Genomic DNA, 12,961 nt, shown 5'->3' with positions numbered 1-12,961 from the left:
TGGTCTTCTTTTTCTTCCTATATGTTTTTATATCACTTCTGCTTAAGCATTACAAGGATTCCGCTTTCCCTTTGCAATACAGCTCTTCCAAACGTTAAGAGTTGGGAAGTCTACTTCTGAACAGAGGGTTATGTAGTGATAAAGCGTTATTATATTTAGGATTTGGTTTTTGTCCCAGGAAAGACAGCTGCTAATCAGGTATCATAAATGTCATTCTTGAATGAACTGGACAAATAAAAGCCTAGAGTAACAAGGTTAAGTGTGGTGTCAGATACTAAGCACAAGGAAAATCTGACTAAAATTTCCTTGGGTTTTCTCACATGTTTATGTCTAATACTTTCCCCCACACTAGATCACAATTGGTTGACCTAACATTTACGTTGTACCCATGATGTAAATACACTCTTGTAGTTACAGTAATTATTCACAGATATTATTTTTAGAGAGTTGTACAATAGATAATTGTGTTTTCTATCAAGTGAAGAGCCTAATTTCAACAGTAAGCACATTTCAATGCTAGGATTAGGAGTCCTTGAAGTTAAAATAAAATACCAGTGCTACTTAAAGATACGTAGATCATGCATTTGTTGCATAAGGCTTTGTAGGAAGTCCACTGCATTCAAGTTTACTGTTGTAAAACTTGTCAAGTGCATGGTCATTTTTCCCAAAACTTCACGTACCGTAACTTATAACAAATTTTACTTGCTAAGAATTTAAAAATATTTTCTGTTTTCACTCATTTGTCAGCCTTCACTGCAGCCTCATATGAATGTTTTGTTATGGAGGTTAAACTAATTAATCACACATGTGCCATGAACTGACTGTATGAATTCTTAAATGTATTAAGACTGATTATGCTACTTCATATTTGAGGGCCCTGGACTAGTTTAGAAAGGCCTATGCTCCCTTAAATACATGAGCTTAATGAACTTTAAGGCTAAGGATGCTCCACAGGGAATGTGGTGGATTTGCCTTTCAATTTTGCTGATTTGAAAATAATTCAAGATACAGACAAACTCTTTTCTCAGATTTCATTTTGCTGTTTTACAGTTCACAGAGAGTGAGAAGGTTGAGGGGCTTAAGAACAGGGAGGGGGAAGCTTGCTAACCTGGTACTATCTTCCCCAGATGAAATTAATCTTACTATTAGACAAACTCCTTCAGCAGCTGGCAAAACAGCAGGAACACGTCAATTCTGCTTCCTTGGTTACAGGGAATGATAGTGCACTTGACCTTCAGAGGAACAGGGTCACAGAGAGGGCATTTTAAAACAATACTGGCTGCTTTCTGTGATTGGAATCCTCAGTAATGGAGACTGGATGAAAATATCTGTGATCTGACTAAAAGTGACCTTGACATTTCTCTCGGATTGTTTTGCCCTCAGAGGTTTGCTGAGGAAAAATGTAAATAAGACTGCAGGAAGAATTTGACACTGTAAGTACTAGAGTCTGTACAGTGTACAGCTAGGGAGCTCCAGGAAGAAAACAGTACTAGGTGTCTTAAAGCAGATTATTTTTCCCCTGTCTCTTAAAATAAATGTATTTGATGTGTTTTGTGTAGGGAAATTAGGGGGTTTTGAGCTATCTTTTACATTATATGTATTATTTTCTGACTATGTCTAAGTCACAGTATTAGTGGTTACTTTTAAATGATTGTTGATTAAGCTTCTGTAAAATGTAGTGCACTGAAGTTTTCTATGATATGCGGCCTACTTTGTTTCTTTCCTCATCTCTTGAAGATGAAGTCTCATTTGAGAGACTTTCCAGTCTTAAAGAAATTAAAGTGTATTTAATTTTTTAAAATATATTTTAGAATTACAGAAACATACCTTCATTGACTTTGGAGGACTAGGTTTTTGCATGTACAGCTTCCAAAGCAGTTGCTTTAAACATGATAACAGGTTTCATGGTCTCAAGTTTCTTCGGAACAACAGATTAGAAGAGTCAATATTATGTTTAATCCTGTAAGTGAACCTAATAAAATGCTAAACTGTATTATCTTCCTGATATGAGTACTTACAAGCCATTTGCTTTCAGAATACTTTGATTCAGTTTATTTAGGAGTCTAATTAATTATAGCTTATTTTTTCCTATAGTATTTATATAAGCTGCCTGAAGTTAACCTTGTAAATCTCTGATAGAACTTTTTCAGTGTTGCATATTCTTGGACTTCTATTCCTTTTTTTTTTTATATATATATTTTTACTTAACAAGTCAAATTTGGTGCAATTGCCTAGGTAGGACCATAATAAAGCATCACATATTTATCCATTCTCATCCTTTGTAGGTGTGTGACAACGCTCAAGGTAGCTGTCAAACAAAATGAAAGATTTTTTTTTTTCCCTTGCTCTTGTAAACTGTGTATTTCAAAAAATATGTTCCCTTTTTGCATTTGATTTATTTACCATGGTCATCGTTCTGCTGTCAACCAGCAGCATGTGTATTCAGTCTGGAAAATAAACTTCAGATTTTTAGTAGCAGTCTGAGTATTAAGTAGGCAAGCCTGAAAAGAAGGTAGAATTTTGCATTTCAGAGTCCTATACCATCCTGAGTATGTATACATATTAGTAAGAGTATAAAAATAAATTATGTGTGCACACTGAAGCATTTATTGGTATTAGTAAAACCATTCTCCATTGGTGCACCATATCTTCTCAGCCAAGGGAAGACTAAAATATTGCCTGTTTTCAGTTTAATAAATACATGTTCTTGAATATTTAAACATGAAAATGACGTATCAGCATATAATGGCAACTGGTCTCAAACTTACTCAGCTTCTCACTGCTAGACTTAAGATAATCAACTAGTCATGCAGTGAGAAATAACTCATATGAAAGGAGACTGGAGTTGATCAGTAAAAATAACATTTATATGAGGATGTGGTCCATTCTATAAAAAACAAGGAAGTGTTTTAAAGCATAAAGCACTAGTTTTCATATTCACATAGTACCTGTAACCACTGTTTTACACTAGGACCCCTTTGCAGCAGGTACTTTACAAACCCAGAAAAAAGAAATGGTTGTTTAGTCCCAAAATGTTTAAAGAATTTCAGTGCAGTTACCACACATATACTGGCATTCTTTTTATAAGTTGCTAAAAATCCTTGAACATGGAAAAACAGATCTCTCTATCTATTTCCAAGCTGCCCGCAGTACATCGTGGTGTAAGGTTCAAAGATGCTTCAAAAAAAGGCTAAGGATTCTATAATGGAAGGTTAAAGAATTGGAAAACGGTTTTAAAAGGTCTTCTTTCTCTAATTTAGACCTTTTAAAGGATGCATAGCTTAGATAATAATTTGGCATGGAAGATAAGGAGATCATTGTTCAAATGTGTCCTCTAAGAGTCTTGATTTTGGAGTCTTGGGGTTTTTTTTCGCCTAGGTGTCTTGTTTTCTGCTGCTGGATGCCTTCTATCATCCAATAATTAGAAGATTCTACTATTTCTACATCTCTCTTGTATATTTTCCTCATTTATCATGCAACTTTTGTGACCTGTGTGTTTAAGATAGTTAGAGATACTATGTTCGATTTAGGTTTTACTTTTACAGTATATGGGACTACTTATGGTACACGCAACAGGAGAGTAGAACAGTATAGCTTCATTAAGTGCTGTGTATTTTAACACCTTTCCTTCCCCAAAGAGACTGCAGGAAATTTTCCTTCCTATCCAAACTGTTTTTTTCTTTGTTTACATCACAAATGAACTTTTTTGTATATTAAACACGAAAGCATACAAAATTAAATTTTTTCCATGCAGTCTTAAATAATGACTAAATTGACACTACCCTGTTGTCCACCTATGTAGGTTTCAATAAACAAATCATTCCAAGATTGTTTTAAAGAGGATTTAATAAAAACAACTTGTGAGCTTCCTTCCACACGTTACTGCAGGTATTGAACACTAACTTGATACTCTCAAATTCCCATATAGAATGCAATTATTACAATCAGTCATACACTAAACACAGTCCTATAGCTTCTGTGGGACGATATAAATGTGTACTTAGGGGGTATTTATGCAAACCCAAATTACTGTTTACAATCACAATTTACAAGTATTGTAAATGATACAAGTTACAATATAAAATTATTTAAAATTATGGAATTATCAAAATGTAAAATCTGTTTTAAAATGTAAGTAAGATGTATTTAGCATTAGGCAGACTTATGTAAAAATTCAGGCTGCTAAGTCATTGGCATTATAGAACATTTTTCCAAAGAACAGAGTTTTGGCCTATGTGCATTGTTTTCAAATAAGTAGTTACAGGTTAAACTGAGTGTAGAAGAAATCAGTAGTGCCATATTCTGTTCGTTTATTTTATAGAGTACATCACTGCAGTATTTTATTCCAGTTGAAATGGAATGTGTGTATAAATTTATATCGTATTGTAAGAATTTACAATGCTTGTTATTCAGACATGCTGCATGTGCAAAATTTGCTGTCAGCAGTCTTTTAAATATTATCGTGTTTTTCCATCATTATATAAAATAACTTTCAATAAAGAATGTGACTGAAAAAGTATCCATGTTGTGCTGTTGACTGTGGACAGTAATGTCACCTCTGGAGTTGCTGTAGTCTACACCAAAATACTAGTGTCTTGTGTGCACTAACTGTTCAAATATTTTTGCAACTTTTCTGAAAATACTGGTGATCATATGCAGTATATGGCTTTAGAACCAAATTATCTCCTTTGTTTTGAATTTTCTCCCAAGAGTCAAAGCACTGATCCCTCTCTGACTACTAACTTGTAGAATGCACCAAGAAAGCAGAGCTTTCATAATGACTACAGCACAAATAAGCATATGTAAATTTCTTCTAAGTTACTATATTAGAAGTAGCAGAATGATTTAGCTTTCCCTCTACTTTATTGAAAACAAACAAACAAAAAGAGATCTGGAACTAACCATGTTCTAATTCTTCAAGAACTTCTGGGATAATTTTGATATACCTGGTTTTGATTTTGTTCGGTTAAGCCCAATTTTTTGTGTGGTCAGGTTCCAAACTAAGAATGGCAAAAATGCATGTACCAATAGAGAAAAAAATACATATAGAATCATAGAATTGTCTAGGTTGGAAAAGACCTTTAAGATCATAGAGTCCAACCGTTAACGTAGTGCTGCCAAGTCTTGTGTAAGGAGATGGAAATTAAACTTTTTATTTTACCAGATTATTTCATTGATGTTTATGTAAATGACATTTTTGTTCAGGAAAACATCTACATCTGCAGATCCTTCTTCTGTTAAAGACTGATATAATAGCTTCAGCTCACGTTTATATCTGAAAAAAACCCAATAATACCAAATAACGTACTTTTTATAAGCATCTGTATATCCTAAGCTTAATAAAAATGGGACTGGATGGCTGTGGGGAGTGGCAAGCAGTACTTTTCCACCGGTGAGCTGACTGTAAGGACTAGAATACAAGTGCTTCATCTATACTACATTTACAATTATTAAGAAGGAATAATTAGTACTAACAGTTGCATCAGTAAATCTGAGGATGAACAAGCACAAAGTCTAAACATGCACAACTGTAGAATTATGTGTGTAAATGTACATTGCCAATGCCATATCCCTTCTGTAAACAGAAGATAAAGGCTGTCAAGCTAATGTTATCTTGCATGTTTAATTTAACATTTAACAGTTTTGCTCTGAAAATAGCTATGCAAGGGGTTTTGTTCAAGCTTTTTCTTAGGTATTCAGAACTAAATTTGCCTTATAGTTTGGTGCTCTAGAAAGATATGGAATAGAACAAGGAACAATAGTATTCAGTTGTAGTGCCAAATTTAATCTCTGTCATGCTAGTGAAACCCTCACTAGAATAACAAAAATTAACCACATACACCTGAATACGTGCTGAATATATTGGTGATCTGTTGGAACATAGATTCCAGAAAAAATCTGCACTACTCTGAAGTAGAAAAACAGAAATTGGGGGACAATAAAAAGGGGGAGAGGATATGAGAACACTGAACAACTGGAATTCTAATTTATTCTACTGTCTAAAACACAGATATCCAGATAACCAGCCATCTTAATTTTGACTTTTTACATTAAAACTATTGGACAGTTAAAATTGTTCTTACTTCTACTTGAAAAATTAAATCACTCTTTTCTCCAAGTGAACTGTATACATACCATACTTTCAGAAGGCTTCATAGATGAAATAAGGTCAGAGACATAAAAACTAAAGGCCAGTTTGGTCAGACAGGAGTTCTGTGCACCCTTCCAGCAGATTCCATGTATCTCTTGTCCCATATATGTTCCTGGGGTTGACAACATTTTTATTTAGGGGCCTAGAGAAAGCTTTTCTAAATTTGGCTACCTGAAAATTAAAAAAGTAGTTCATAAAATACTTCAAAATTATTAAAAGGTGAAATATTGAACATTATACATTATTGTGTATACAGTGTATTTTGTTTTTACAGAAGCAAAAAATGAGGCAAATATATAATCGAAAGTTGAAAAAAGTGTTTCTGCATTTCAGTAAGTTGAAGGAGCACACAGTAATTATCCAGTGATTTATTTGGGGCGGGGTGGTGGTGGTTTGATTTTGTGGTTTTGGTCATCTGTCGGATTCATTCTGTTCCAAAAAATAGCCAATATTCTGGTAATTCATTGAAAACAAATCCAAGTTGGTTTAATGACTGTAACCTTTCCACTAAATTTAGATTCCATGCCATAGGGCCATCTGATCCTTAATAAATGTATGTATTTTTTAAAAAGTGTTCAGTACTGTAACAGTAAATTAAAATTCTGTACATTATTTACAGGTGCAGACTGTTCAGACTTCACTATCTGAATCTCCAGTGATGACCAGCCCTTCCCAACGTATCCAGATAATTTCCACAGACTCCTCTGTAGCTTCACCACAACGCATTCAGGTAAAAATACATTGATTGAGTAACTATTACGTCGTCTTTTTTTTCTCCTCCTCTCACTTAGGTTTATACAAAAGCATGCTGAAGTCTATGGAAGACTTCCTTAAGTTTTGTGAGAACAGATCATTTTTAGTGCAAACTAAAATTCTCTTTCTCCCTCAGCGTGTATTTGGAGATGACTAGCTGGTTGTATACAATAATTGTATTGATGACATAGTCAGTGAGGAATATTTGCAGAGGTTAAACTTAGCCTACGTGTACAAGTCTCCTGAGCTCTAGCTATAGCAAATGGGCAGACATTGTCAACATAACACCTAAGATCATCTCCAAGGGCATTCCTCTCTCTCTGCCACATTTAGGAGCCAGTAGGGGACTAGCCTATTTAGGATAAAGTTAGCCTTTGGGAATGCTGCACAGTAGGTCATTGTTACTGATAGATAATATAAAGGTACCATTAATGTATCAGAATGTATGCAGTGAGAAATGATATAAGAATTATTAAGTATTAATGTTACTAAAGTGTTGCAGTACTGCAGTACTGAGCTTTTGTCCTCTTTGACCTTGTTCTGTACCAGTACAGTACTCCCATGTACTTCTGCCAGGGGTGGTTCTGGAGAAGAGGATCTTCTACTCCAGGGCATTTGGAACAGTCCCGGCAATGCAGCCTCCATCACAGGATGGGCTCTTCTTGGGATATGTCTTAATCAGGGCGGGTGCGTGGGTACCGCCCCTATGAACAGCCCTGAAAACACTTTTTAAATTATTTTGACGTTGTCATTGTACTTACTATACATGATACAATTTTTTCTGTAATGTTATTTTCAAAGATTCAAATTGCAGCATGTATAATGATGTACATCATTAGTTTTTCTAATGAACCTAAACATAATTTACTTTTTTATCTAGCCTAATTTTTTTCTCTTAGTTCTTTATTATCATCAGTGCTTATATCTGATCCATGAAAAATGACAAAGTCGTCTCTGATTTTTCTTTATAGACAGCACCAAGGAGATGTTCTTCAGTTATCGACATTTAGCTCTGTATTTTATCTAAGATGTTATTCCTTAAAGTTATCAACAAAAGGTGGGATCAGGCAGCCTTATTTTTACACATGCCGATTCTCAAGATTCTGTTAGGATGGAAGGTTTCTATTTTTGATACAGTTGTCTGGTAACATGATCTCTATTTTGCCTGGTAGAGTAACCATATCAATATGTATCAATATTTCATTGCAAGGTAGATGTTCTCACAACATGTATAACTGAAGCATACTGAATATTCAGCATTCATAAGGTAGGTATTTACATTGTAACTTTTGTTCAATTCTGGAACATAATCTACCTCCTTATATCACTGATATTTCTGAGAAAAACCCTATGACTCCGTGATGAAGGGGGATACTAGGATGAGAGAAGAGTATTCCTGCTTCCTCGAAACAAATACAGGCAATTGTAATGGTGTCAGTCATAATTCAAGATTAAATTTCACTGTGAATTGTCCTGTTAGTTAAGATCTATATGAAAGTGATGGAGGCTGAAGAAATCTCGGCAGAGAAAACTCTGGGAAGCTTAACAACAGTTTTACAACAATGGGACTGAGGGGTAATGATTGTCCTTTAACCTTTGAGCTTCGTGTTTGTAGACTCCATACACTTATGCACTGAAATGTTTATCCATATGAGACCTACAATGGCTTATTCTATTCTGTAAATATAAGAATCTAGAGAGTCCCTGAAAAGCTCTGTCTTGTCCAAAATTCAATAGTAGTCTGGCTTCATCCCCAGCTTTGAGTACCATTTCCTTTGTGCAGGTGTCTTCAGGTTTGTAATCACAAAATGTGAGATTAATCTTTCCTGAAGAGTTTCTGTAATCTAGAAAAATCATCAGCTCTGTAATTCAGCTCCTGCTTCGGGTAGTTCTGATGCCCTTTTTAGGCATTCTAGCTTAGTAAAATTATTAGCATAGTCTTACTATTAAACTATTAGCATATGTCTTACTTTCTGTAAGAAATATTACACAAAAAGTACATGACAACTAGATAAAAAGTCTAGGTAATCAAATAGGGAAATAAATACTCTGTTATTGTGACACCTAATACAGTCAATTCAAGAGGAATATCAGTGTGTGTGAATTCATTTCACGTTTTATTTTCAGTAGTAGTTTTAACGCTGACATTAAGCCAAATACATAAATGCATTATTTCAAAATAGCTTTCATAGTCAGGTGTACACAAAATGAATACAAATCTCAAGAATGTACTACTACGCTTTTTTTGTCAGATGGAGTAATTTTTAATTTAATGTTTTTATAAATGATCTGGAGGTAGAAGTCGAATGTACATTAAGTAGGTTTGCCAATGATACTAAACTAGGAGGAGCTGTGGACTCCCTTGAGGATAGAGAGGCCTTACAGAGAGATCTGGATAGACTAGAGAGCTGGGCAGTCGCCAACCATATGAAATTTAACAGGAGCAAGTGCTGGATTCTGCACCTGGGATGCGGTAATCCTGGTTATATGTATGAATAGGGGACGAGAGGCTGGAGAGCAGCCCCATGGAAAGACATCTGGGGGTCTGGGTTGATGGCAAGTTGAACAGGAGTCAACAGTGTGTCCTGGCAGCCAAAACAGCCAGCCATGTCCTGGGGTGCATCAAGCACAGCATCGCTAGCCAGTCGAGGGAGGTGATTGTCCTGCTCTACACTGCACGGGTGTGGCTCCACCTCGAGTACTGTGTGCAGTTTTGGGCAGCTCAATATAAGAAGGACGTCAGACTATTAGAGTGTGCCCAGGGGAGGGTGACCAAGACGGTGAAAGGTCTTGAGGGCAAGACTTAGGAGGAGTGGCTGAGGTCACTTGGTTTGTTCAGCTTGGAGAAGAGAAGGCTGAGAGGTGGCCTCATTGCAGTCTGCAGCTTCCTCATGGTAGGGTGGGGAGAGGGCGGTGGAGGGGGAGGTGTCGGTCTCTTTCTGGTGACCAGTGACAGGACACGAGGGAATGGAATGAAGCTGCATCAGGGGAAGTTCAGGTTGGACATTAGGAAAAGGTTCTTCACTGAGATGGTGGTCAGTCACTGGAACAGGCTCCCCAGGGAAGTGGTCACAGCACCAAGCCTGTGAGAGTTCAAGGAGCGTCTGAACAACGCTCCTAGACATATGCTTTAGTGTTAGGTAGTCCTGCGAGGAGCAGGGAGTTGGACTCAGCGATCCTTATGGGTCCCTTCCAACTCAAGATTTTCTATGAAATTTCTGTGATGCTGTCTCACTAGGCACAGTATACCCGCCACTCATCAGCTGCAGTCCTTAACGTTACATTTTGTTCTTATTCTGTCTGGGATCCACTATGTCTAACTCCTTTTGAACAGTTAAATGTGATTACAAGATCTCCCCATATCTCTTTGTTATTAACAATATCAGGCTCACTTTTCACAACTTTGTCTAGTATTTTCCATCTATGTGGTAGGTATACAGATACATATATATTGTATACATATATATTTGGTTTGATTTTATTGTTTTGCACTTACATAGGTAGCTGGAATAACTTTGCACTAGTGTAATAAATGTACAAATAGCAAAATAATAAACAACAAGGACAATTATCAGAGAGTATCGGATAATTCTGAGACAGAATTAAAGGTTTTAAAACATAAAGTTTACTGCAGCTTATAAAATTCTTTAATGTGTTTTACAGATTGTGACAGATCAGCAAACAGGTCAAAAAATCCAAATAGTGACAGCAGTGGACTCAGCTGTGTCTCCAAAGCAACAGTTTATTTTAGCCAGTCCAGATGGAACTGGTGCAGGAAAGGTGATATTGGCAGCACCTGAGACATCTAATGCCAAACAGCTTATCTTTACCACCACGGACAACATTGTGCCAGGCAGAATTCAGGTAAATGTAGTAATTGAGATAGACCACAGATTTTTGGGTTTCAGTTTTTTATTTTTAGATTATTTAAATCTATAATTGCTCTAAGACAAATTGCAATAGTTTTCTAAAGATCTAATGACATGGATTAGACCATACTAATTGTAGGCTTCATTATTCAATCACAGATCCTCCTGTCCTCACGTTCCTCATGCATTCCATTGCACTCATCACCCCTTGTTCTGTGTTCTCGTTAAAATTCCAAAGACATAAGCAAATACTTAAGATGGTGCTTGTGAGGAGTGCCAGGATTTCAGATGGTCTGTTCAAATACAGAGATAAAACTTAGCTGAGCAAACTTATATTCACAATGCAGTATCAAGACATTTCAGTAAAAGCTCTTTGGAGCAGAAGCTGTCCTCTGTTACAGTTGTTTGTGGGTCTTGAGCATAATCCAGACCAATGGGAGCTTTGCAAAACAAATTATATAAACAATAATCTCTCTCTAGTGAAATTTGAGATTTCTTCCTAGCATTCTTAAAACAAAACCAAAAAAAGGCACCTGTTCTCTATTGCTGCTGTTACAAAAGAGAATATTTTACAGGGAGAAGTATCATTTTTACATAAATATTTGAAAAATTGTATTAGTAGTCTTTTAATAGTTATTTTAGTATGCTAAATGGGTTATCTGATGTTACAGAGGGGTGGTTTTTTTTAAATTTTTCTGTGTTAAGTGAAATGTTCTGAACAGAAGTTTTGGAATCCAAGGCCTTTGGAAGATAAACTGTTTCTATAATGGATCCCAGCTCTAGGCTATCCCCTCTGAACCATATACCCCTAATAGCTAGAGAAGGGATAGATGGGAACAGCAGAACAGCATCTGAAATACAACCATCTTTGGCTAAAATATAGCAGCTGTTTGAGCGTAATTGCAAGAAGGGAAGAATACTGTTGACTGCATAAGTGAGAAAACTTATTTGTACTGAACAAAGCTGGGAGTTTTATTTGGAATTTGTTTTGCTATGACTGGTTCAATAGTCTCACTATTGACAGTAAAAACTCTTCTTAACTTGCAATATATACTACTTAATTTTGTTCCACATGTCCTACTTATTCTCAAATTCAGCCCCCTCTTCCCAGTTGATACACCAATCTTGTTCTGTAGGCAACGCTCCTTACTTTCATGTCAGAAGAAAAGACTGGCTAATTACCTCTTTTTGTTCTGGAATTTTGTTTTAGATAGTGACAGACTCTGCTTCGGTGGAACGTTTGCTGGGAAAAGCTGATGTTCAGCGGCCCCAGGTAGTAGAATATTGTGTAGTCTGTGGCGATAAAGCATCAGGTAAGGAAGCATAGAAAGTAGTAGTCAAGAAACTTGATTGAAAGGATGGCTGGGATGAAGGGAGGAGGTTTCATGTATTTTTACTGATTTTAGCCATGCTCATGGCAAAAGCAAGGGAGTCTAAAATGGAAAAAAGATAACATTATACTTTGTATTTATACACACCAAATAGTTAAACTCTGCTTGAAAGAATATTAGTTTGTACTTCAACTGGAGTGTATGATAAATCGGCATGTGCTGAAAGACAAAATAATGATTGAATAGCTCCTGGTAACTGAAAGAGACTATTTGAAGCATTTAGTCCAGTTCCCCACAGCTATGGACAACCATGCAATAAACATGTCACCTAGAAAAGTCTACCTGCTCCAGGAAAACACTTCTTAGTGCTCTCTAACAAACTTAAGACTTCCCATTAGATTTTGGTCTTCTACTATCACAGAAAAAGGCAAGCAGAGATCAAGTGAATCCTCAGTGTTTCAGATCCATGCAGTAACAAGGAGTCTATGAGGTAAAATTTCTACATTAGCCAAGGAAGCGGACTGTGCTTTCATGCTATAGGGAAGACACCTTTCTGTCTCTCTGTCTCGCTTTCTTTTAGTGTTTATGTAATTAAAACAATACCAGAATTGATATGTATAGGAATTTAAAATTAAGATTGCATTTCAAATTTTATTGTAAAATTATTTATATTCTGAAGGTAATTAAACTCTTAGCCTGTATGTTCTTCTAATGTATCCTATAATCTGTAACAGCAGATAGAATTGCATCTGTACTTGTCCAGAATGGCAACTACCACTTCACAGGCCTCTCATTCAGAAATAGGTTTAACCTTCCTCTCTTCTCTCTGCTATCCCCCCAAAAAGCCCTGACACTAG

General features: G+C 36.1%; 1 protein-coding gene across 5 annotated transcripts in view; it reads left to right on the top strand.

Moving 5' to 3' along the window:
• The window catches only part of NR2C2 (nuclear receptor subfamily 2 group C member 2), a 44,301-nt gene that overhangs the window by 9,603 nt on the left and 21,737 nt on the right, over positions 1-12,961 (top strand). For 4 of the 5 annotated variants that reach the window (XM_087743304.1, XM_087743303.1, XM_009462987.2 and 1 more), the window contains 3 exons: positions 6,771-6,881; positions 10,568-10,768; positions 11,984-12,086. In XM_087743304.1, coding sequence (XP_087599430.1) covers positions 6,810-6,881; positions 10,568-10,768; positions 11,984-12,086 — 376 coding nt within the window. In that variant the 5' untranslated portion in view covers positions 6,771-6,809. Of the gene's footprint in view, positions 1-1,045; positions 1,434-6,770; positions 6,882-10,567; positions 10,769-11,983; positions 12,087-12,961 lie in introns of those variants that run through there. The other variant, XM_087743306.1, reaches the window with a different exon arrangement.

Source organism: Nipponia nippon, unplaced genomic scaffold (genome assembly GCF_047370975.1).
Source record: "Nipponia nippon isolate SJK-2023a ecotype South Korea unplaced genomic scaffold, ASM4737097v1 scaffold_9, whole genome shotgun sequence".
In the NCBI taxonomy this organism is placed as follows: domain Eukaryota; kingdom Metazoa; phylum Chordata; class Aves; order Pelecaniformes; family Threskiornithidae; genus Nipponia; species Nipponia nippon.
Note: the sequence above shows the minus strand (reverse complement) of the source record. Positions and strands in the feature narration are given on the sequence as shown.